The sequence below is a fragment of the Salvelinus sp. IW2-2015 genome, linkage group LG35 (assembly GCF_002910315.2).
Source record: "Salvelinus sp. IW2-2015 linkage group LG35, ASM291031v2, whole genome shotgun sequence".
NCBI lineage: Eukaryota > Metazoa > Chordata > Actinopteri > Salmoniformes > Salmonidae > Salvelinus > Salvelinus sp. IW2-2015.
The window spans coordinates 13,297,494-13,324,080 of NC_036874.1; the positions used below are offsets into that span (position 1 = coordinate 13,297,494).

General features: G+C 41.2%; 1 protein-coding gene and 2 long non-coding RNA genes across 4 annotated transcripts in view; all 3 read left to right on the forward strand.

Moving 5' to 3' along the window:
• The first annotated feature begins 154 nt into the window (after positions 1-154).
• On the forward strand, positions 155-9,631 carry dhdds (dehydrodolichyl diphosphate synthase). Of its 2 annotated transcripts, none has more exons than XM_023980607.2 (9): positions 155-259; positions 3,113-3,196; positions 3,328-3,444; positions 3,697-3,839; positions 6,578-6,694; positions 6,943-7,044; positions 8,441-8,555; positions 8,836-8,943; positions 9,183-9,631. In XM_023980607.2, the coding sequence occupies exons 2-9, from the start codon at positions 3,134-3,136 to the stop codon at positions 9,423-9,425; spliced, it is 1,008 nt and encodes a 335-aa protein (XP_023836375.1). In that variant the 5' UTR covers positions 155-259; positions 3,113-3,133; the 3' UTR covers positions 9,426-9,631. The 2 variants fall into 2 exon arrangements, with proteins under 2 accessions (XP_023836375.1, XP_023836376.1); XM_023980608.2 differs by having other exon boundaries at positions 165-247.
• A 1,852-nt stretch (positions 9,632-11,483) lies between these two features.
• Positions 11,484-15,786, forward strand: LOC111959153 (uncharacterized). The gene is made up of 6 exons (XR_002876621.2): positions 11,484-12,192; positions 13,542-13,562; positions 13,968-13,997; positions 14,100-14,150; positions 14,486-14,536; positions 15,136-15,786. It is a non-coding gene; the product is annotated as an uncharacterized lncRNA (long non-coding RNA).
• Positions 15,787-19,676: 3,890 nt separating this feature from the next.
• LOC139023713 (uncharacterized) overlaps positions 19,677-26,587 on the forward strand; it is a 12,999-nt gene continuing 6,088 nt past the window's right edge. The window contains exon 1 of the long non-coding RNA XR_011474850.1: positions 19,677-19,783. This is a non-coding gene — a long non-coding RNA (uncharacterized lncRNA). The remainder of the gene's footprint in view (positions 19,784-26,587) is intronic.

Here is a 26,587-nt window from a genome sequence, read left to right on the forward strand (position 1 = left end):
CTATTTTAAATCCCACTTCAGTGGGGAGTCGGGACGTCCCAAGATCCCGGATAGCACTGAGTCCAATTTGAAACCTATCCAGTAAATGTTTAAATATTCTATTCGAACCCCAAAACACCAATTTACCTGAACAAGGTTCCTGTCAATCCACATGCAGAGAAATCTGTACAAACAGTTCCAGCCGGAAGTGGTCGGTCTTTTGATTACGTCACTCCATCGAATAAGGAACGGGACGTCATCTTAAACTGTGAGTTGGAAGGTATGTGAAATATGTTAAAATACGGCTCATAATATTGATAATTCATGATCTCTTTCAACAATATGAATGAAATCGACCATTTTGGTGAAAGTGCAATTGCTTTGTACATTTCAAACAGTGTTCATCATTGGTTATCGCTCCCTGTCCGGTTTGTGTTAGCTAGCTAGCTACAGTAGCTATGATAACGTTATCTAGCTATCCAAGACCTGATCCACATGAATCAGAGATGCATAATCATATAGCTAGTTATCAGAATATGATTTGGTTAATATATCCCGTTTATTCATGCATGCATGTAGACTAGTGGCGTATGTATCAGAACTAATCAGATACAGTGGAGTCCGAAATCATTAACACCCATAAAGATCAGCAGAAATGACTATAAAATAAATAATTTAAATACTGAGCAATTGTATGCTCAACATGTTTTGTAAGTTATATTATACGAATACAATTGCTCAGAGAAAGAAATGTCTACCAACATATTTTACAAGTAGGTATGGGGTTATTTACTGCGGATGTATTCTTATTGACGCCAAACTAGTGTTGCACGGTAAACCGAAACGTCAGTACTTTTTTAAAACTAGAACATGATTTTTTTTTCGGTACTTATATAAATTGTGTCACGTCATCTACTGATTGAGAGAGGATCAAGTCTATGTCTGTCTATCAGCACAGCAGCATCGTCCCTGCTTCACTTACTCATTGCCATTGCTAACTCTAGCCTGTCCTGAGGAACCACTGCACTCACTGGGAGTCTTGGCTGCATCATGTTAGCTCCACACTTATGGTGCACAAAAGTTAACACACTTGAATAATGCAACATGGCATGTAGAGATATTGCAACTGTTAGCAAAACAATGTTCATTACAGGCTACAACACTTTACAATGCAAGAAGATACCAGTAGCTCAGACTGGTCTCATAGACTAGATGTAAATCCGAGACACTCAAATAGTATGATATGTTTGGTATGGTTACATAAGATAGAAAAAAACAAAAGTAGGGTGGTTGGTTGAGGTGGATGGGTGTTCGAATCTCATCATGGACAACTTTAGCAACTACTTATTACTTAACTACTTTGCATGTTAGCTAAGCCTAACCTTAACCCGTTTAGCAAACCCTAACCCTTTAACCTAACCTTAACCCTCAATAACTCAATGCATGCACACACTCCTATTGAATATGCATTCACCTGTATTGTGAATAGGCCTAGACTACATCTTGATTTACCCAGTTTATCAATAGTGATTTACAATTCAAATAAATGATTATGGTTATGTAGTTAGATTGGTAAAAACAAAGTCAAATTGATTGTATGACTATCATTGATCCATTAATGCAGGGCTCTCCAACCCTGTTCCTGGAGAGCTACTGTCCTGTAGGTTTTCAGTCCAACACCAGTTGTAAGTAACCTGATTCAGCTTATCAACCAGCTAATTATTAGAATCAGGTACGCTAGATTAAGGTTGGAGCAAAAACCTAGTTCAAAATTCTGGTACCGTGACAACATTACGCCAAACCCACCACTGGTGGGTGCGTGACCAAATAGCTCTATTTTCATGTCATCAGACCAATGCACCGGTTCCAATCCAAATGCCAGTGCTGTTTAGCAAACTCCAGGATTTTACATTTGTTGGGTGACATGAAAACAGAGCTCTTTGGTCACACACACTAGTGGTGGATTTGGTGTCTAAATGAGAATGCATGAGCAGAAAATAACACACTACGGTAAAATATGGTGGTGGATCTTTGATGTTATGGGGCTATTTTGCTTCCCTGTTAAGGTCAACAGCATCTTGAACTTTACCAAGTACCAGGACATTTTAGCCCAAATCCTGGTTGCCTCTGCCAGGAGGTTAAAACTTGGCTGCAAGTGAATCTTCCAGCAAGACAATAATCCCAACCACACTTCAAAATCCACAAAGAAATGGTTAATTGACCAGAGAATCTATATTTTGCAATGGCCATCTCAGTCTGGACTTAAACCCCATTTGAAAACCTGTGGTTTGAATAGAGTATCACAGTATGAGTCATAATAACCAAAACCCTAGCGGTCAAACATTGAAATGGTTCCAATCGTTTTTCTCAGAATCATTTCCCTGTTTGACCGCTTGGTTTTATGGGTATTATGACACCTCCACTGTGGGGCTCTATTGAAGAGGGCAGTCCATATGCACAGACAAAGGATATCAAGGATCTGGAAGGATTCTGTATGGAGGAATGGTCTAAGATCCCTCCCAATGTGTTCTCCGAAAAGGGCTCCGTGCCATTATCCCCGCAAGTTGAGGTATTGAAAGGTATTCAAAACTGGGGTGTCAACCATTTTGACCCCTACCTTTTTTGAGAAAAAAAAAATTACTTGTTAAACTAAATCTCTTTCTCTGAGCAATTGTATCAGTATAAAATTATATAATTGTTTTGGAGCATACAATATAGCTCAATTATTTATTTTATACAGTCAGTTCTGCTCATCTTTCTCAAGGGTGTCAATAATTTCAGACCTCCCTGTACATCTGGTATGTGGTAAAAGGCCCCTGTAGCACAGCTCAAGACCAGAAAGTAGTGGCCTCTGAAGACCTTATCCTACTAACTGTCAATGAATGCACTGCCGTTACGTTTGTTGAAGCACCCCACTGAACTAGGCCTTGCTCTATGTGTAACTATGCTACATACCCCTCACTACTGTGTCTAATGCAGCCCACGGCTATACAAACCAGGGACTGCTGAATTTGTCAAACAAGCCTAACGGCTAACCGTGTTCATAAATTGCTTGTTTATAGGGATCTGTTTATATGTATCTCTAATGTATGTAATAAGATGTAATGCATGCATCTATGATGTATCTCCACAGGGGTGTCCAGAGTTTTTCAATATGTCGTGGATAAGGGAAGGTGAATTGAACTTCATTGAGAAGCTCTCAGCCAACATACTGAAGGTATGGTTATCTATTTGCAAATGCATCCCTTCTGAGGATATTTGAATTAATGAATCACAACCACATTTTTATGATATGTAATATGGTTCTATCTGTATGGAATCCATCCACCCCTCCTTGGTCTCTCCCAGGCTGGCCCGATGCCCAAACATGTGGCCTTTATCATGGATGGCAACCGGCGCTACGCCCGCAAGCGTCAGGTGGAGCGTCAAGAGGGACACACACAGGGTTTTGACAAACTGGCAGAGGTGAGGTTCCCAGGAGACATCGGTGTCATGTCATTGTTCTTTCTATCATAGTTGTTCTCATTCATACTTTCCCTTTTGCATGAGCTTTCACATTGTCTTAGAAAAGTAGGTAACTGCACTTCACCCATATTCTTCACCATTTACCATCATAACATGTATTTGTATAGGGCTGTCACCAAATACATTAGAAATACATACTACTCTAATGTTGGCTTTACTGATGATCAACCTTGGTGGCTCCTTCCTTTTTAGACACTACGCTGGTGCCTGAACCTGAGCATCCATGAGGTCACCGTGTACGCCTTCAGCATCGAGAACTTCAAGCGGTCTAAAGACGAGGTGGACGGCCTGATGGAGCTGGCCAAGCAGAAGTTCATCAGACTGCTAGAAGAACAGTGAGTGTCAGAACAGAGGAGCCAGAGTGCTTCCATTAAAGATGCATAGGTGTGGGAGTCCCAGCGAGTGGGAGAGAAAGCAGCATAGCTACCTGCTAAATGATGGGTTATCTTTCCACAGAAAATCTAAAAGGGCTCCAGGCAGATGTTTTACAGACACTTTAATTAAAAACTCGACAAGGAGGATGTTTCAGTAATTCACTTGGCCCAGGGTTTCACTTGGGCCAGACAACGGAAAATTTAAATTTACCGGCCATTTGAGAAATTTACCGGATCCATATGCATTGGGTGCGTAAACCATTAGGGAATCCACCCATGGTACTCAGAATAACAGAAATCACATTTAGATTATGATCATTCATCTTAACAAGACATGCAACTCCTGTAATGAAGCAGCCAATAAAACGTAATTTTGAAACATTTGCCAAAATGGAATTCGCAAGAAAACACCATTCTAAACAGCGCAGCTTATGAGAGTGGTTCCAAGTGTGCCAAAATGTTAGAACTACTCCTGTCTATACAGAAATTCATAAAATCATTCAAAATACTTCACCAGAAAGCATGACTTAGCCACAGAGAAATTGAGGATCGTTATCTTCTTTAAAAAATTGCTGTGGATTGTTTCAAATCACAAGCTAGTAGGCCTATGCCTATTTGCAATTTGGGCAGCGCGTGTTGGATTAGGCTTAGCTGATTATTGAGTTGCGGTTGTCAGTGAATAGCATTTAAAATATGTGTCAAGATAAAGTGTCTTGGGTATAATTTAAAATGTTGAGACATGAAGAATGGGTGGGGTATTTGTCGAAGATAAAGGAGTCTCTTACTAGAATGGCTCCGCTGTCTCACGTAAATTCTTAAGCATTTATTGTGTGAATTGTTTGCCCTTTGATTGTTTATTTTGATCAATTGCCCATTACATATGTGTACACTGAGAACACCAAACATTAGGATCACCTTCCTAATATTGAGTTGCAAAAAAAATCATTCTTTAACCTGTCTCATCCCCTTCATCTACACTGATTGAAGTGGATTTAACAAGTGACATCAATAAGGGATAATAACTTTAATCTGGATTCACTTGGTCAGTCTGTCATGGAAAGAGCAGGTGTTCATAATGTTTTGTATAAGCTGTGTATGTCACTAGTAGTAAATATACCGTTAATCACTGTCATGTGGTTACATACATTTCTGTTACTGCATGTATTAATTAGTCATTTACCGTTCTCATTCTCGAAGTGGAAACGCGATTTGCGGAGTTCACAAGCTGCTACACACTTGTGAGAAACATGCTTTGGTTCATTTCGTGAACATAATTTCTGAGTAAAAAATTTTTTTTTATGTTCTTTTGTTTGCTCCATGTGAGCGATGAGCATGTGTCTGGTTTCTTTGTCCTGTAAATGAACGCATACAAGTACGGAAATACAGGAAAGTCAACGAAGTCGTTTTTTTAACATCCATTGCGAATGATAATGATTACTATTAAAAATATAGTTCCTCACAGTAGGCTATTTGATCAATCTTTCCTACAATCTCCCCCTCGATAATCACCAAGCGTCGGTGTGAAAGAGTAAAATATAATCATCTGATGAGCCCCATATATCCAGTGGAAACTTCATAAAATAACTGAACACTTTTCCCTTAGGCAAAAACAGCTGTCTGGGCCGAGCTCACTAGCGCCTGGAAACGGGCCTGGAATTGGCTAAGATGTTGCAAGTTCACTAGCGAAATCTTCAGGCCAGACAAGGTTGATTGATTTGATACAAATGTTGCACTTTACAATGGCTCAAGTCAAGAAGATAGAAAGGGAGGCTGAGTTGAGAGATTAATTTGATTTGAAAGAACATGAATGTATCATATTGTATGTTTTATTTTGTAAGTTATAGGCGATGAGTTCAATGCGCTCATTTCTTTAGCCGCCAATGGATCATCAATGTGTCCATATTGCAGAGAATGGTGCTCTCGTATTAGTCGAATTTTAACTCAGATTTGTATGATTTAACCACGTGACTGATTTTGATTAACGAAAACGTTATTATTGAAATGAAACTGTTTCACGAAAATGCGCATATGAAAATCAGAATTGGTAGAAATGTTTGCATAAATTGTAAGCTTCCCCAAACTTGAAAATCGCGCGCTGTCAATTAAGTATTTGTAAAATAATTGCGTCCACGTTTCAATGGTCGGATTTTGCCTATAGGCTACATTGCAGCAATCTTTTATTTATATTTATTTTGTTACCTTGATTTAACTAGGCAAGTCAGTTAAGTACACATTCTTATTTACAATGACGGCCAAACGCGGACGATGCTGGGCCAGTTGTGCGCGGTTCAAACACTTGAAGTATGTTTTCAAAATGCGTACTGCCTCCCGCTTACATGTTGAAGCGCTGATATCCTTTTGCCTGCACTTAAATGCTGAATGGGAGACGCGCTTCACTTATAAATTGAGAAATATATATATATATATTTGACACGGGAATGAATTTAGAATTGTTGTGCAATGAATGGGCTTATAAATACACCAACCAGCTGAGTAGCTGCAGGAGACATCCCTCTCAAAATAGCATCCTTATGCTGTGTGCATGTGATAGTCCTCATGTATTTTATTAATCCAACAACTAACGAAAATACACACCAATTTAATTCCACTAAATTATGCAAATTAACCTATAGACCGACTGGTATTTCCAGGGGCAAAAGCTACCCTGACTTGGTCATGTCTGCTCTCTTCCAATCCAGAGAGAATCTGGAGAAGCATGGGGTATGCATTCGGGTGTTGGGAGACCTGACTCTACTGCCTCTGGACCTGCAGCAGCACATAGCCCGGGCTGTGGTGGCCACCAGGACTCATAACAAGTAGGCATCGCCACCTCATCATCCTGCTGCTCCTGGCTGTGAGCTTGTGTGCAGCCACCTGAAAAACATTGCCGTTTTGACAAATGCACCAAGGTTTATTGCAGATGCTGGACTGCAGTTGTTTATAATGCAATGCAATTTCTCTATGCATAAAACAACACATGGGCTTCTGTTCAGTCATCTAAGATGTCTTCTCGAGTGGCTTCTTATAGCTGTAATAACTAATTTAATAACACTTTTGCCAACAGATGCTTTCTGAACGTGTGCTTTGCCTACACCTCAAGACATGAAATCGCTAATGCTGTCAGAGAGATGGCTTGGGGCGTGGAGCAAGGACTTATCAAATCCAGGTAAACTACTTCAACAGAGATTCAAAAGATTAATATTACATAAGAGTGCATTCATGGCCCTCTCAAATAAAATTGTTCAATTTGCATTATCAGAGATCTAGAGTTGTTTTCTGCACGTTTCTATTGTTTCTCAAATTAATGCATCGCCTGGATCACCAACTACTTCTCAGATAGAGTTCAGTGTGTCAAATCGGAGGGCCTGTTGTCTGGACCTCTGCCAGTCTCTATGGGGGTACCACAGCGTTCAATTCTCGGGCCGACTCTTTTATCTGTATATATCAACGATGTCGCTCTTGCTGCGGGTGAATCCTTGATCCACCTCTACGCAGACGACACCATTCTGTATACATCTGGCCCTTCTTTGGACAGATGTGTTAACAAACCTCCAAATGAGCTTCAATGCCATACAACACTCCTTCCGTGGCCTCCAACTGCTCTTAAATGCTAGTAAAACTAAATGCATGCTCTTCAACCGATCACTGCCCGCACCTGCACGCCCGTCCAGCATCACTACTCTGGACGGCTCTGACTTAGAATACGTGGACAACTATAAATACCTAGGTGTCTGGTTAGACTGTAAACTCTCCATCCAGACTCACATTAAGCATCTCCAATCCAAAATTAAATCAAACCAAAGCTCCATATACCACCCACCACTGCGACCTGTATGCTCTCATTGGCTGGCCCTCGCTACATATTCGTCGCCACAAACCCACTGGCTCCAGGTCATCTATAAGTCTTTGCTAGGTAAAGCTCCGCCTTATCTCAGCTCACTGGTCACCATAGCAACACCCACCCGTAGCATGCGCTCCAACAGGTATATCTCACGGGTCATCCCCAAAGCCAACACCCCCTTTGGCCGCCTTTCCTTACAGTTCTCTGCTGCCAATGACTGGAACGAATTGCAAAAATCGCTGAAGTTGGAGACTTATATCTCTCTCACTAACTTTAAGCATGAGCTATCTGAGCAGCTTACCGATCGCTGCAGCTGTACACAGCCAAATCTGTAAATAGCCCGTCCAACTACCTACCTCATCCCCATATTGTTTTTATTTACTTTTTTTTGTTCTTCTGCACACCAGTATTTCTACTTGCACATCATCATCTGCACATCTATCACTCCAGTGTTAATTTTCCAAATTGTAATTACTTCGCTACTATGGCCTATTTATTGCCTTACCTCCTTACTCCATTTGCACACACTGTATATAGTTTTCTATTGTGTTATTGACTGTACTTTTGTTTATCCCACGTGTAACTCTGTGTTGTTTTTTGTCGCACTGCTTTGCTTTATCTTGGCCAGGTCGCAGCTGTAAATGAGAACTTGTTCTCAACTGGCCTACCTGGTTAAATAAAGGTGAAATAAAATAAATATTGTCTTGGTTGTTGTGTCCAGTGATGTGTCGGAGGCCCTGCTGGGTCATTGTCTGTACAGCAGTAACTCCCCCAATCCTGATCTGCTCATTCGCACGTCTGGAGAGGTGCGACTCAGTGACTTCCTGCTGTGGCAGGTAAGGACAAAGGACACTCCTTACTAGCTGTTTCCAGCGTGATGTTGAATGCTAATGACATTAGCCTCTTTGGTAAGGACAAGACCTACTTCCTGTTCAGTGACTTCAGTGACAGACAATTGAGCCTATGGTTTAGCTGCCTCTCCCACTACCTCATGACTTGTTCTTTGTAAATGTAGGCTGTCTGGTGTTACCCATGGGGTTTATTCAGTGGGGTGCAATGTTTATAGAATGTTGCAGGCAGAAATGTAATCTTTTTTTGGTCTGTGCTATCCTGTAGACGTCCCACTCCTGCTTAGTGTTCCAGTCAGTCCTGTGGCCAGAGTACTCCTTCTGGAATCTGTGTGATGCCATTCTGCAGTATCAGCTCAATCACAGACCTCTTCAGGTATGAACTCTCTCGCTTTCCTTCATTCATCCCCCACATACATTCCACCGTACGATATTTACCCAACCTTTAAACGTGTGTGCACTTTTGCCACAAATGTTTGGCACATTATTTCAAGTTGTATTTCCAGCATTGAGCGAGAATTCATTAGCAGGATCATCTGAATACCTGTAGTAAACTACTGTGTTGTGTGGAACACTGTGATCTGCTTGAATGACTGATCCCTATGTATGTTGTAGAAAGCCAGAGATCAACACAGAGAGGGACAGGCCCTACAGCAGCATGAGGCAGACCGGGCCTGTGTAGCAGACCTCCTACAGCACCACGGCAATGGAAAGCCCCTGGATGCCCAGAGGAGACAGGAAGCACTGCTCAACTACACTGCCAGCCGAGAGGAACGGGTTCAGGACTTCCTTGGTGCACTCCAGCACAAGAGAGACTCCTTCCTTACTGACTTAACCAGCCAAGCGGCTCTGGCATAAAGAGGGGATGAGGGGAACAAAATGCTCCCCATCTTGAATTGGGGGAGCAATCCCATCTCTCCATCTCTTCCCTAAAGGGCTGAGTGGTTTGAAACTTCTTATTTTGTATGAGTGATTTTACCCCTATGGGGCTGTATGTGGGATATTTATGTGTGTATTCTAAGTCTGATCAAAGTCTAATAAAAAGATAAGTCTGGTAAAGAGCTGATGATTCTATAAGTTGTTCTGTAAAATCTGTCCGTCAAATGCATTCCATAGATATTCGCTTTGGATTGATATTCACAATGGAATTGGAGTACTCACTCCCAGAGAAGATACACATCGGAGACCACCATTTACCACAGCACCAGCTACACTACACGACCAAAAGTATGTGGACACCTGATCGTTGAACATCTCATTCCAAACTCATGGGCATTAATATGGGGTTGGTCCCCAACGTTGCTGCAATAACAGCTTCCACTCTTCTGGGAAGGATTTCCACTACATTTACATTACATTTAAGTCATTTAGCAGACGCTCTTATCCAGAGCGACTTACAAATTGGTGCATTCACCTTATGATATCCAGTGGAACAACCACTTTACAATAGTGCATCTAACTCTTTTAAGGGGGGGGGGGTTAGAAGGATTACTTTATCCTATCCTAGGTATTCCTTAAAGAGGTGGGGTTTCAGGTGTCTCCGGAAGGTGGTGATTGACTCTGCTGACCTGGCGTCGTGAGGGAGTTTGTTCCACCATTGGGGTGCCAGAGCAGCGAACAATTTTGACTGGGCTGAGCGGGAACTGTACTTCCTCAGAGGTAGGGAGGCGAGCAGGCCAGAGGTGGATGAACGCAGTGCCCTTGTTTGGGTGTAGGGCCTGATCAGAGCCTGAAGGTACGGAGGTGCCGTTCCCCTCACAGCTCCGTAGGCAAGCACCATGGTCTTGTAGCGGATGCGAGCTTCAACTGGAAGCCAGTGGAGAGAGCGGAGGAGCGGGGTGACGTGAGAGAACTTGGGAAAGTTGAACACCAGACGGGCTGCGGCGTTCTGGATGAGTTGTAGGGGTTTAATGGCACAGGCAGGGAGCCCAGCCAACAGCGAGTTGCAGTAATCCAGACGGGAGATGACAAGTGCCTGGATTAGGACCTGCGCCGCTTCCTGCGTGAGGCAGGGTCGTACTCTGCGAATGTTGTAGAGCATGAACCTACTAGACCTACCTACCTACCTACTAGACTAACCTACCTACCTACTACACTAGATGTAGGAACATTGCTGCGGGGATTTGCTTCCATTCAGCCACAAGAGCAATAGTGAACTCGGGTACTGATGTTGGGCGATTAGGCCTGGCTTGCAGTCGGCGTTCAATGGGGTTAAGGTCAGGGCTTTGTCCAGTCAAGTTATTCCACACTGATCTCGACAAACCATTTCTGTATGGACCTCCGCTTTGTGCACGGGGGCATTGTCATGCTGAAACAGGAAAGAGGCTTCCCCCAAACTGTTGCCACAAAGTTGGAAGCACAGACTTGTTTAGAATGTCATATGCTGTAGCGTTAAGATTTCACTTCACTGGAACTAAGGGGCCTAGCCCGAACCATGAAAAACTATTTCTCCAAACTTTACAGTTGGCACGATCTTTTGGGGCTGGTAGCGTACTCCTGGCATCTGCCAAACCCAGATTCGTTGGTCCGACTGCCAGATGGCTAGAAGGTCGAGGGTTCGAGACCTGCTCCCTGTTGTTTCATTACAATATAGTGTATGTGTGCTGGACTGGTCAAGTAAAATTTTCAATGAATGTCATTGTGCAATAACTTTTATGGTCATGGATGCCCATATTTGACATGTAGAACATGAAAACGATATTTTTTTACCAGGTTTCTTTATCTTGCAGAATAAACGTGATTATGTTCATTTAGTTTAATGTACATTATGCTACTTATATTCATAACAAATTGTACATCCAAATGGATGATTTGTAACATAGGTAACTTTTTATATTGTATCTTGGATCATTGACGGGGTGATGTACACTGCAGGCATAAAGTTTCTAAACTCAGAGGCGCAACATCGCGAGACTGCCGGGAACGCTTGCGAAGCAGATCAAGCAGACAAGGCCGGGGTTTGGGGTTAAAGAAGTCAATGACAGAAGTGAAACATTCTTCCTTGGTTGTGAATTTTCTCGAAATGTAGATACAACCCAATGTATTAAGTAGTTGAAAATATTATTACTCTAACTTCGTGAAATTGACCAACTGACACGTTTTCATTTCCGTCAAAAACAACTGAAAGGAAGGGGTACCTTTGATTTGATGGCCTGCAAATGCGCAGTTCGGCGCGAGACGAACCTTAGACCCGATTACGTGTTTCGGCGCCTGAGTTTAGCTACCCGCGGTCGCCTACAAGCGTGATCGCGGATTTTTATTGGAGAAGCAGTTTCTCCATGTCTTCATACTGTACTGTCTTTGCTGCAGTCTGTAGATCCTGCAGAAACCACGCCACCTTGTTACAGCGGTGGTATTTTTCATGCACTCTCTCTTTAAGAACATGGAGACGCCCACAAACACGTGATTTGTTTTCATCCAATGTCTGACTTCAAAATATAAAAACTGGTTCAAACCGGTTTCTATCTTATATTTTACATTCGGTCATTATTTTACATTCACCATTGTTGCATTGCTAACGTGGCTAGAAGAGCTTAGTGAGATACCCAACAACTTCAATTTTTAAAAAAAATATTTGGAATTGTGTTGCAATTTCCGAACAATCATCAATATGCCTAAAAGAAAGGTAAGGAATGCTTAATATTCCGGCTAACAAATATATTTGTATTTTTTTGCTTGCATCTTTCCGTTTTAAAATTGCATTTGGTCTCCATCAGTACTGTATGTCGTCGTTTAGAAATGGCGGCAAAATGGGTCATCCTCTCAACGCAGGCATCAATATATCAAATAAACCGTATAAAAAAAGGACAATTACATAAGAAATAAAGTGTAAAGATATTAACCATATTTATTAAGGTTATTCGTCCTACGTTGAGCATACCTATGACGAGTTCATCCACTCAAGCTAAGTACGATTTGTGCATCACACGCTAGGTGTTTCTTGAAAGTTGTGAAGAAGCTCGCGGGGCTCAACTGCTGTATTTCATACATATAACGATTTAACTATTGATTTATCTAGTTCAATGTGCTGCCTGCGAGCTTCTCGGTGTCTAGTTTTCTAGTCATGTTTGAGGCAGGCTTGAATCGGTGAGCCACAAAAATTGGTGGGAAAAGATGCTTGGTCGTTTTTCAATCATTTGCACCCGACGCAACGCTTAAATGCAATCTTATGAATCCGCTACTTTACCAGTAAATACTAATTCCTTGCTAATGCATTTTTTTTAACAAACATTATCTAGAGTTGTTAACGTTAACTTCAGTCATTTTCCCCAGCCCTGCTAATTTCAACGTCAGGCTGCCATCTTTGCATAGCCAACATTAGCTAGCATCTTTGTGAATGCACAAACAGCATATGTGCTTTTCAATTACCTTTTCTATTGGGTTTATCGTTTAACCTCAAAGTTATATATAAAAAATAAAAAAAACACACATCACTGCATCTTTTGCCGCTTTAACTTCGTCGAAATAATGTTGATAGGTAAATTTATTGAGCGCGAACTTCATCTTGTTGACGGCTGTCGAGCGCGAATTGACGCAAAACAAAGGAAGTGCCAAGCGCGCCCGACTGTTGTGACAGGACAGATTTGAATTTGAATATGCGCGGGAATTTCTTCGAAGTAAGAGGTAGCCAAGAACAGTGGAAATGTATGTCATCAAAAATGTGTGGCTAAGTCGCTCACTGTGGTGTATATAATCCGTTATGCAAAATTTATATTATACAAAAGCCCAGCATGTTCTCTGGGGATGTGATGCTTCATTTTGATCAAAGGGCCTACATAGAATAAGAGAGGGCAACAATGGACATAACATCCGCTCCAGTTACCTTACTTTTTGAAAATGACCTATGCTCTACTACCCAGGCATATGCAGTACTGTCTGATACATTAGCTGAATTTATTTATTATTCAACGTATTTAAAATGTGCTTTAGGAATTCCATTTCCACAGTTTCTAAACATTTTTCTTCTGCTTTCAGAGTGCTACCAAGGGCGATGAGGTATGCATACAAGTATTCACAATGTTAAATCTAAACTGTTAACTAGTGTATTTGTTTCTAATTTTTACACTTTAACTTACCTACAGCTTACAAATGCTGTATAGGATGTTCATAAAGTCTTGAGAAATTTGGTCTACATAAATGCTTCACAGATAATTTGTAAACACAATTTTATACATAAAGGGTGATATAAAAGGTTGGTGCTTTGTCAAATGTGGCATTACTCGTTTGAAACCCTTTATAAAGCATGACATTTGCTTATGAATGATAATTTGTCGATACATCTATGCAATCATTATTTATGAAGGATTCCTTATGCTTTAAAAGTTGTAGTTTGTTAAAGTGGGGTCGTTATAGTAGTAGTTGAGTCATGGTTAGATATGTAAAATGTGTTTCTTTCTTTAGCCTGCAAGACGTTCCGCGCGTTTGTCATCTGTAAGTATTACCATTGAAATAGGCTACTTTAGGATCTGTACATTTCTTTGTATTGCAAACTCATGTGTTACTTACCCTTATTACCGTCTTATCTTTTGGCAGAGACCTGTGCCAAAACCGGCGGCCAAACCCAAAAAAGCGGCAGCACCCAAAGTATGTTAAGTATTTGTTTCATCTGTCTTTTATTAATAAAGTTAAACTTGTTGGAGTTCTTCAATGTGCTGTTTTTGCATCTAGAGTTTATTAGCGGTTGTGTTAACCCTTAGCCTAAGCGTTATTGATTCATGACCTTTGGCATCAATTCAGAAGTTGTCCTGGTATATTTTTTTAACAGCCACATGAGGGAAAGCCTCATAAAAAGAATCTCGAGTATTTGGCACTGCTGAGCATTTGACAAGATACATAACATCTTGAAGGAAGTGAGAGGGGAGAGAATACACTTACTCTTTCAGTAGTCACCAGTGGCTAATGTGTTTTTTCTTCTTCAGAAGGCAGTCAAAGGAAAGAAGGCCGCTGAGAACGGTGATGCCAAGGCTGAGGTTTGTTTCCTGAAAAGATCTGTTTGCTATCTCTATTCAATGTGATTCTTCCCCCCACCCCTTAGGGTTTAGATTTGGTTTCACTTTAGGCTGTACATGACTTTGTCTGCAATCCATCAGTTACCCTTACCAGAAACAAACAGCACTGCCCCTTGATGGGGATTCAACCTCTTAGGGGATGTGATTCATTCAGCCCACCTGTACATACATGCATTATATATTTGATGGGCAGTCAACTCAATTATGTGTGAATTGTGGAATGATATTAACCAAGCAGTTCTGTGGAAATTGATATTACACTGTTATTATAGTGTTAGGCTTCTATGTAATTTATTTGCTTCTTGCCCTTCTGGCATAAGTTAGTGCATGTAATTGAATTGAGTTGCACAAAATAACTGGTCTCTAGAAAATAGATTATTTTCACTGCAACAATACAGTAGGCCTACAGGGTTAGATGCACTTCAATATACATAAATAGTTGGTTTCTTATTTTCTATTCTTTTGAATATAACAAAGTTGACTATTTCCCCAGGGTTATTCATTGCATATAAACTTCTCTTTTTTTGTATGTCTGAAATAAGTCCATTCTTCATTTCTAGGCGAAAGTTGAGGCCGCTGGAGACGCCAAATGAAGAACTGTTTGAAGTTGTGATCATTCTGTGTACTTGGTGACTGTACAGTTTAAAATAAGTATTTTTTACCAAGTTTTTTTATATTAAAAGATATCATTTATAGTTCATTGTGGGCTTACATTTGAGGTAATGAAGCTGTTCCAAGGGGTTCTCATGTTCATTACCATTTTTATGCCTTGTTTAAATGAATACCGTCCATATCCTGTCCAAGTAAAAAAAAAAAAAAAAAAGTAAAAAAAAACTTCTAAACCTGTTTTTAACTGCTGAATGTTATTTTCCTACATAAATCCAAACATTAAAGGCAGCTAAAGTGTGTTTCTAAAATGTTTTAAGAGGAATAGGGTTTTTGCCACTCCTTTTTAGTTTTTTAATATTAATTACTTGCCAAATGTTTTGACTCAACATCAGCTCTTCTCATTCAGGAGACATAAGACAGTTTGAAAGTAATCACTAACTTGTATTAGGTCAACACACAAAATCACCACAAAAAAATTAATAATGTGAACTTAATCATTTGTTCTATTGTTTATTTTATTAAATTGTTCTGTAAAAACAGTGGAAAGAGCTATTGTGACTCCTATGAAATTTAAATGTTCTTGAATAAAATGATAAAAAGGCTGTTTTTGTTTGATTTAGTTACATATGATTATCAAACATTCTTTGTTAGTTGTTGACATGCTAGCTTGTGCACAGATCCACATGTTTTCTAGACCTTTCACTAGCTTATTGGGCAGGGACATCAACTGCTTCCTCTCAATCTGTAGATGGGGGACCCCAGGCCTGCTCAGCTGGTGCTCCTTCCTGTGAGAAAAATACATGGGATGAAAGTGGATACTATTAAAATCCGAGGCCATTTCTCTATGCTGCCATAAAAATGCATTACCTACCATTTCCCCCTCTAGAGCATCTGCAAAAGTATGTTGTCTCTGCTATGTGGCAGTTCTGTGTTGTAATTTTTCTACCACCAATCCATCCCTTTGTCCATAAATGTCATGCATGGCTGAGGGGTATACAGTTCATTAGGAAAGTATTCAGACCACTTGACTTTCCACAGTTACATTACAGCCTTATTCTAAAATGGATTACATTGTTTTTTCCCCATCAATGTACACAATACCCATAATGACAAAGCAAAAACAGATTTTTAGACATGTATATATTTTTAAAAACTGAAATCTAATTTACATAATTATTCAGACCTTTTACTCAGTACTTTGTTGAAGTACCTTAGCAGCGATTACAGCCTAGAGTCTTCTTGGGTATGACGCTACAAGCTTGGCACACCTGTATTTGGCGAGTTTTTCCCATTCTTCTCTGCAGATCCTCAAGCTCTATCATGTTGGATGGGGAGCGTTGCTGCACAGCTATTTTCAGGTCTCCGGAGATGTTCGATTGGGTTCATGTTCGGCCTTTGGCTGGGCCACTCAAGGACATTCAGAAACTTGTCCCGAAGCCACTCCTGCGTTGTCTTGGCTGTGTGCTTAGGGTCGTCGCCCTGTTGGAAGGTGAAACGTCGCCACAGTCTGAGGTCCTGAGCGCTTTGGAAAAGGTTTTCATCAAGGATCTCTGTACTTTGCTCCGTTCATCTTTCCCTCGATCCTGACTGGTCTCCCAGTCCCTGCCACACCATGATTCACCGTAGGGATGGTGCCAGGTTTCCTCCAGACGTGACATTTGGCGTTCAGGCCAAAGAATTCAATCTTGGTTTCATCAGCCCAGATAATCTTGTTTCTCATGGTCTGAGAGTCCTTTAGGTACCTTTTGGCAAACTCAAAGCGGGCTGCAATGTGCCTTCCGTCTGGCCACTCTACCATAAAGGCCAGATTAGTGGAGTGCTGCAGAGATGGTTGTCCTTCTGGAAGGTTCTCCCATCTCCACAGAGGAACTCTGGAGATCTGTCAGAGTGACCATCAGGTTCTTTGTCACCTCCCTGACCAAGGCCCTTCTCCCCGGATTGCTCAGTTTGGACAGGCGGACATCTCTAGGAAGAGTCTTGGTGGTTCCAAACTTCTTCCATTTAAGAATGATGGAGGCCACTGTGTTCTTGGGTACCTCCAACGCTGCAGACATTTTTTGGTACCTTTCAGCAGATCTGTGCCTCGATACAATCCTGTCTTGGAGCGCTACGGACAATTCCTTTGACCTCATGGCTTGGTTTTTGCTGTGACATGCACTGTCAACTGTGGGACCTTAAATAGACAGGTGTGTGCCTTTCCAAATCATGTCCAATCAATTGAATTTACCACAGGTGGACTCCAATCAAGTTGTAGGAACATCTCAAGGATGATCAATGGAAACAGGATGCACCTGAGCTCAATTTTGAGTCTCATAGCAAAGGGTTTGAATATTTATGTAAATAAGGTAAATCTCTTTTTTATTCGTTATACATTTGCTAAAATTTCTCAAACCTGTTTTTTCTTTGTCATTATTGGGTATTGTGTTTTTGAATAAGGCTGTAATGTAACAAAATGTAGGAAAGGGGAAGAGGTCTGAATACTTTCCGAATGCACCGTAGAATCTGACTTGATTTCAATTTGACGTTACACCTCAGTGTGATACCTTTTAGTCCCCAATAGAGGGCAGTGTCTGACCAGAATTAAGGGACTTTAATCATTGGCTTGCCTATCCATCAGATGGCTTTCTTATCGCCAGCACTTTAGAATTGACATAAGGAGAGACCTGTTAGTGTTTTCAATTTACATACATTGTACTTAGAGTTTATATATAGACATTTTATGGGGGTTAAAAAATACATCCAACCATTTGCCTACCAAACTTTTCAACATCAGCATGGCTAGGCCCTAACACATTTTGGTAAATTAGAAGGATATCCTCTCCACCAGAACGTGGGAATTAGGAAAAATAGTGAGGCAAGTGACTATATTTTCAACCAAATAGGAGAGTGTATGATGTGCCTCTCCCTACAGTGGGATGTCACACACAGACACAACACTCGCTCCACAAACCAGGGGGCCAATATGACTGGCAAATAGATGTAAACCTGTGAGTGTCCCTATCCAAAACACAAGCCTACAAAGTACAGTATACAGTACAAATCCGAGTCAGTGGAGGACTGTACAAACAGTCAGCAGAGAAGCAAAACATAGAAACATGTGCCCCTGACGCTGCCTATACGAGAGGGGTTGGACCTAAATGTGAGATTGGCCTGTATGTCATGTATCAAAATGAACAGATGAGGATTTCACACTCCACCGTCATTCGGGTAAGGGATAGTGAATGTGCTGTCCTCTACCGCGCAGGTCTCACACATTGAACTGGTGCGCCTTTTTCAAACAGTGTAGGCCTAATGGAATTCCCTATAGTCAGGTTGCAGTTAATGGACAAGAAACGGGAATTAACGAATGAAAACAAAGTGAAAGCAGCCTGTTCAACTGAAAAGAAACAGAGCCACCGTAAATGTGTTATGAAACAACTGAACTACCGAGACACCACAAGGGATGGTTGTCCATCTCCACCCTGCAAACTTCATACATTCCGCTGAGTTCATGTGACTAGCACGAAGGGGGAGGGGATGGCAAATGTTAAGCTATAAGCATAGGCCTACTAGCAGTTATTTGAGGGTAACTACCCAAATGGGGACTAGCTGGGAAGAGGAGGGAGTGGGAAAGTTTCACACAAGGAGAACAAATTATGGAGAGGGTAAAGCAACCAAAAAGGAAAGAGGAAGATGGGGGTTGCTGAGAGTTCTGCTATTTGTTCTAGGATAGTGATGACAAGAGGAATAGATATGAACAATCAACATTTCTTTAGGTCTATTTAAGCAATTGTAGTTGTATTTAAGACACAACGCAGAGTGCCTGGATACAGCCCTTAGCCGTGGTATATTGGCCATATACCACAAACCCCTGAGGTGCCATATTGCTATTATAAACTGGTTACATAATACACTGGTTAACATAATTATAGCAGTAAAAATACATGTTTTGTCATACCCGTGGTATACCCTGATGAAGACAGCTTGTCTGTCGAAACGATGGTTATTATATTATTGCATCTGAGCTCCTAGAGTGTGCGGCTGTCCTTTTCTTTTTCATACGGTCTGGTATACCGTGGCTGTCAGCCAATCAGCACCCAGTTTATAATAATGTATAGCTTCTGTCTTTCATTACCATGGCATTAGACCAGGGGCCAAAAGTATAACACCAATCAGGCTCCCGAGAACTGGAGTTGCCCATCCCTGCTTTAGACTAGAGTTCAACTACGTACCTAGCCTACACAGCAGAGCGCAAACTAACCAGTTGTGTGCTAAATGTCTGTCTGTTGCGCGTTGGCCCAATAACATATTTTCAGTCAACGAAAGAAATACGATACTTTCATGTATAGGACAAATGACCAATAAAGAAACATTCTTTCTCCGACTAGAAATACGTGTTATCGATCACACTAGGCGATCATATTCTATTCAGAAGGGTCTGTGCGACTTGTACGCACACTTAAATGTCTTGTGCGCTCATGGCTCAGATTGCCCCACCCACCTCATGTATCTATAGGCTGGCCTGGCTTCCTATATAGCTTGATACGTGAACATCGTGTGCTTGTACTCCCTCAATAGTTTTGGCACATTTCAACCAGCTCAATCCGAGCACAGTTGCAGGTCAGTTCAAACTACAGCTTTGTAAATGACACTTTTGCGCGACAATTAGTTTTTGTTAAATATATTTTAAATATGTCCAAAAATGATTTCCAATAGTTTGTAATTGGTTGACTCCATGATTAATTAGCTAACAATGGAAAAGAGCACGTACTGGAGGTGTAGAACATTTGTTGAATTGTGTTATATTACATTTGGAGGGAAAGAGAACAGATTTTTTACGCCCCAATATGACTTGGTTGGTTAACAATATGGATGGAGCCGCTAGGCAAAGTTATGTTTACTTTATACATTTTTATTAACCGATTTTTAAGTAATTCGAACGTATAACCGCTCAATTGGATAGATATTCTTGATAAGTTAATCGATTGTTAAAGAAATAATTTTACTTATAATTTGGAATTAATAGGTGTGGGTTTTAAATTGGGAATGGAAACACTTAGGCTGCTTAGACAGGAAGCCCAATATCACAATTCTTTCCCCACAATTGATCTTTTGACCAATCAGATCAGCTCTAAAAAGATCTAATGTGATTGGTCGAAAGACCAATTTAGTGGGGGAAAAAAACGTTTATCAACTTTGAGAGCAATTGCCCTGTAGCACTACTTATCTAAAAGTATTCATTGTATTTTTATTTTTTTCATTTTGTTGGATGTCTGCTAAAATGGAAAGCATCTTGATTCAACTGCTTATGAAATATGGTGTACATTTTTATGAGAAACTGCTGGATCTGTGCACTATATTTATTAGGTAACGATTTGATGGGAATTGATGCATTGCATTTCATGAGATTATTTAACTCTTGTGTAAAATATCTTCAGAAAGCATGGGACATGAGACTTATGTGGCAGGGTCTACAGGAAATCACGGACTACAAGAAGAAAACCAGCCACGTCACGGACACCGACATTACGCTTCCAGACAAACTAAACACCTTCTTTGCCCGCTTTGAGGATAAAACAGTTCCATGATCCTCCATTAACAAATGGATCATTAGTCACTTTAAACAATGCCACTTTAAATAATGCCACTTGAATAATGTTTACATATCTTACATTACTCATATATGTATATACTGTATTTTATTATATCTACGGCACCTTGTCTTTGCCGCTCGGCCATCACCCATCCATATATTTATATGTACATATTCTCATTCACCCCTTTTTTAGATTTGTGTGTGTTAGGTAGTTGGGGATTTGATAGATGAATTGTTAGATATTACTGTGCTGTCTGAACCAGAAGCACAAGCATTTTGCTACTTTTGCATTAACATCTGCTAACCATGTGTATGTGACCAATACATTTTTATTTTTTTTGGTAAATCAATAAGGTTTTACTACATTTTGTTAGTTTAACTGAGAAAAGTACTACTATATGTGTAAATACTGTAACTGTAATGGTAGTTGTTCACACATGCAAGAGGCAGGTGGCAGCAGCGATCCTTCATTCCAGTTTGAGGCAGTGGTATAGGGGCTTTGACTGGGAAAAGCTAGGAGAACAATGGGGTGATTTAAAACGGCAGTGGCATGTCTGGAGGGGAGGGGTCATATAGGGGGATGAGGGGTGACATGGTATGTGAAATTCTGCAACACTGTTTCCGGTTAATTACATGCCAGGGATTGGCATAACTTCACACGTGGGTGTTTGTCATTGGAATTTGCTGTTTTGTTGTTTTGAAAAAGCACAAAAGGCCTATATGTTCACCTCTCACCAAGTACTAGCTATATTGGTTAAAAGTAGATATTTGGGTCTTGTTTAGAATGCCTCTAGGCCTATATGCATGGACTGTATGCATTAACTATACAATCTAGTCATGCAATAGTTTGACCTTTTTCCGGACTAACCTGATACCTTGAAGGGTTAGCTGATAGCTAACCTTTCACATGTTAACTCCTGGTGCTGTATCGCCGATCAGACTATACGTCCCCCATCCACCCCTCCCACACGAGTCAAGAGTGCATGATATGGTGATAATGTATTGATATGTGAGATTCCTAGAAGCATTTTTATTTTTTTCACCTTTATTTAACCAGGTAGGCTAGTTGAGAACAAGTTCTCATTTGCAACTGCGACCTGGCCAAGATAAAGCAAAGCAATTCGACACATACAACAACACAGAGTTACAAATGGAATAAACAAAACATACAGTCAATAATACAGTAGAAAAATAAGTCTATATGCAATGTGAGCAAATGAGGTGAGATGAGGGAGGTAAAGGCAAAAAAAGGCCATGGTGGCGAGGTAAATACAATTATAGGAAGTAAAACACTGGAATGGTAGATTTGCAGTGGAAGAATGTGCAAAGTAGAAATAGAAATAATGGGGTGCAAAGGAGCTAAATAAATAAATAAATACAGTAGGGGAAGAGGTAGTTGTTTGTGCTAAAATATAGATGGGCTATGTACAGGTGCAGTAATCTGTGAGCTGCTCTGACAGCTGGTGCTTAAAGCTAGTGAGGGAGATAAGTGTTTCCAGCATCAGAGATTTTTGCAGTTCGTTCCAGTCATTGGCAGCAGAGAACTGGAAGGAAAGATGACCAAAGGAGGAATTGGCTTTAGGTGTGACCAGTGAGATATACCTGCTGGAGCGCGTGCTACGAGTGGGTGCTGCTATGGTGACCAGTGAGCTGAGATAAGGCGGGGCTTTACCTAGCAGAGACTTGTAGATAACCTGTAGCCAGTGGGTTTGGCGACGAGTATGAAGCGAGGGCCAACCAACGAGAGCGTACAGGTCGCAATGGTGGGTAGTGTATGGGGCTTTGGTGACAAAACGGATGGCACTGTGATAGACTGCATCCAGTTTGTTGAGTAGAGTGTTGGAGGCTATTTTATAGATGACATCACCAAAGTCGAGGATCGGTAGGATGGTCAGTTTTACGAGGGTATGTTTGGCAGCATGAGTGAAGGATGCTTTGTTGCGATATAGGAAGCCAATTCTAGATTTAATTTTGGATTGGAGATGCTTAATGTGAGTCTGGAAGGAGAGTTTACAGTCTAACCAGACACCTAGGTATTTGTAGTTGTCCACGTATTCTAAGTCAGAGCCGTCCAGAGTAGTGATGCTAGACGGGCGAGCAGGTGCGGGCAGTGATCGGTTGAATAGCATGCATTTAGTTTTACTTGCGTTTAAGAGCAGTTGGAGGCCATGGAAGGAGAGTTGTATGTCATTGAAGCTCGTCTGGAGGTTAGTTAACACAATGTCCAAAGAGGGGCCAGAAGTATACAGAATGGCGTCGTCTGCGTAGAGGTGTATCAGAGAATCACCAGCAGCAAGAGCAACATCATTGATGTATACAGAGAAGAGAGTCGGCCCGAGGATTGAACCCTGTGGCACCCCCATAGAGACTGCCAGAGGTCCGGACAACAGGCCCTCCGATTTGACACACTGAACTCTATCAGAGAAGTAGTTGGTAAACCAGGCGAGGCAATCATTTGAGAAACCAAGGCTGTCAAGCATTATGTGATCTTTACATTCATTCATTAAGCAACGTAATCAATGTCTCAATGCCAACTGATGATTGATTGTCATCACACTCCCCCCTTCCTACTTCTTTCCCACTGACATGTCAAATCTGGGTGGTAGGTGTTCTAAGCTGCTTTCAAATTGGCCTGTTTACACTTTTATGGCCAGCCCAGTTGGTTCCCATTTACTTCGAATGGCTTGTGCTAATGGTCTTGATTGTCCAGAAGCCTTGTTTACAAGCCACACTGCAAAGATGTGACGGAAATGGTGGCCGTCAGATCGGTGGCTCTTAGGAGAGATTGAAGCTCTGACAGTAGCACCGTCTCAGCTGCTGATGCCCCCAGCTCTCACCATTTATCAGCCCACATCACTCAGTGGAGAAACCCCCGAGTTGTTTTAGATGGGAACAGTAGGGAGTGAGGATGCATGAAGATGGGAGGGAGGAAGGAGCTATGGAAGGCTGTCATTGGCTGTGAGTTTGGGGGCTTGCTGTATGTGCTCACGAGACTGGTGCAGCAGAAACATGAGGCTAATGACAGTTTTACTGCTCCTGTGTCAGAGAGAGATTTGAATACTGCAAAAATATCCCCTGTTTACAACGTAAAACACCAAATAATGCATGCAAAGCAGAATTAGGCTAATACCCACTATTTATCAAAATCCAGAAAAGAGACGTTAAATTCTACAACCACCAAAATGGAAGCGATTCCCAAACCTTCCATAACAAAGATCACCTACAGAGAGATGAACCTGGAGAAGAGTCCCYTAAGCAAGCTGGTCCTGGGGCTCTGTTCAAAAACACAAACCGAGCCCCAGGACAGCAACACAATTGAACCCAACCAAATCATGAGAAAACAAAAAGATAATTACTTGACACATTGGAAAGAATTGACAAACTGAGCAAACTAGAATGCTATTTGGCCCTAAACAGAGAGTACACAGTGGCAGATTACCTGACCATTGTGACTGACCCAAACTTAAAGAAAGCTTTGACTATGTACAGACTCAGTGAGCATAGCCTTGCTATTGAGAGAGGCCACCATAGGCAGACTTGGCTCTCCAGAGAAGACAGACTGTGTACACTGCCCACAATATGAGGTGGAAACTGAGCTGCACCTCCTAACCTCCTGCCCAATGTATGATCATATTAGAGACACATATTTCCCTCAGATTACACAGATCAACAAAGATTTAAAAAACAAACCCAATTTTGGTAAACTCCCATATCTACTGGGCGGAATACCACAGTGTGCCATCACAGCAGCAATATTTGTGACCTGTTGCCATAAGAAAAGGGCAACTGAATAACAAACACCATTGTAAATACAACCCAAATTTGTTTATTTTCCCTTTTGTACTTTAACCATTTGCACATCGTTACAACACTGTATATAGACATTTGAAAGGTCTTTTATTATTTTGGAACTTCTGTGAGTAATGTTTACTGTCAATTTGTATTGTTTATTTCACTTTTAGTTTTTTATCTACTTCACTTGCTTTGGCAATGTTAACATATATTTCCCATGCCAATAAAGCTCTTAAATTGAATTGAGAGAGAGATTAGATATTTTTGGAGGGCTGATGCTCTCGCTCGCTCGCTCTCCCCAACCCATCTCCTTTGTGTGTTTCCATAGCCTCTCTGTCCCTCTCTTCCTGGTCTGAAAGCAGCTCTTAGGCAGGCATTTTATAGCTTGATCTGAAAGCTATGTTCCCATGTCATTTGAGAGGATGTATTGACGAGGGTGGATGTCTTCTTCACTGTACTCACATTTTTAATAGATTTAGCCTAAATCCGAACCTCGACCTCAACATTCCAGAGCTACAATTCCCCAAATTGGTTTACCAAACAAGTGTCCCTGATTTGTAAATGAAATTACATTGGATAAATTGATATCGGTCTGTTCTTTTATTAGCTTTGAGAATGTTGACAGAGAACCTGTTCAAAGCCAAAGATTGACTTAATTTAATCTCCTCATCGGATTATTTGAAAGGAGACCCAACAATCAGATTACTTTATTTTAAGGTTGTTTATCGGACCCCTGCTTTGCTGACAGATTTAAAGAAAGCTTTGGATTGGTCTACTGTGTGATCTTGGCCAAAAGGTGATTGGCCATGAATCTCTGTAGTAACACATTTTTGATAGTTGAGTAGTGAAGGAACCCTTCAAAAATATAGACGCATCAAATAGCATTGCGCAAAAGGACATTGATCTAGCATGGCATGATTGGATACTACTACAAGGTTGTGAGGTCATTGTCCATCAACAGTATGGATGTCAAGCAATGCCATAATTTGGCCTGAAGCCATGGACATAATTAAACGTAAGATTCTGGTGAAGTCAACATTGGTTTCATAATTGTTTGGAAGATTTCTGGAAGAGAAACTGCAACTCTTAGCCCAGTGAAATGGAAGGAGTTTATGTAACACTAAAACAAACTCCATGACGCCACAATCATAAAGGCGAAATTACCCACTAATGTGACCGATGCTGTTCTTCCAAGTCAACATGAACAAGAAGTGGTCAGTTCTGGAAGGCAAATCCTGATATTTCTCACATATCATTTCTGAGGGCAGGTCAACGTTGTTACATAATCCAACGCGTTGTTACATAATCCAACGCGTTGGCACGCATGTTCCCTTAGACGTGTGCTGTTAAGCTTATGAACACTTTATTAAAAAAAAAAATCTCTCTCTTTCCACTTTGTTGGCTGGATGAGCAAATACCATCTGACAGGTCGCAAAGGGTTTTTACACTATGGGGAGGTGGGTTGGGCTTATGTGTGTTAGAGCGCAAGCCACAGAGATTGATGCATTTCGACAGCTGTGTGTGTGTGTGTTGGGCAAGTCTGCAGATCTGGTTGGGTGAGACCGGGCTATATAAAAGGGCGGATCACAAAGCAGAAGCTTTCTCCGTAGTTCCAGTCTCCCGTCACACTGTTGGGTACCCAAACTACCAGGTGCTCTTTGGTTGGCTGGGCGCTAGATGGTTGGAGTTTAGACTGGCCAGTTGGAGTAGCAGCCACAGGATCTTTACCACCACAGAGCCTGTGGAAGGTGTGGAGGATCCAACCGTTTTTTTTACGACTGCATTCCGGACCACTTTTTGCCCTGGAGCAAGTCGGAAACCCTGAATTTCTTGTCATTTTTTTTGCCGAGTTCCTCCTTTTTGCCTGAACAAAAGGGTGTAATCGCAACCAGGTTGGCGAATCCCTCACGTTTCTACCTTCCCTGCACACTGCCAGCTTTTCCCCTTGCCTCCCCATTGAAATTATTGTTATTGATGCAATGTTCACGGATTGGTGAACTTCGACATAAGACCCATTTTATTGGTCATGGAGAGAG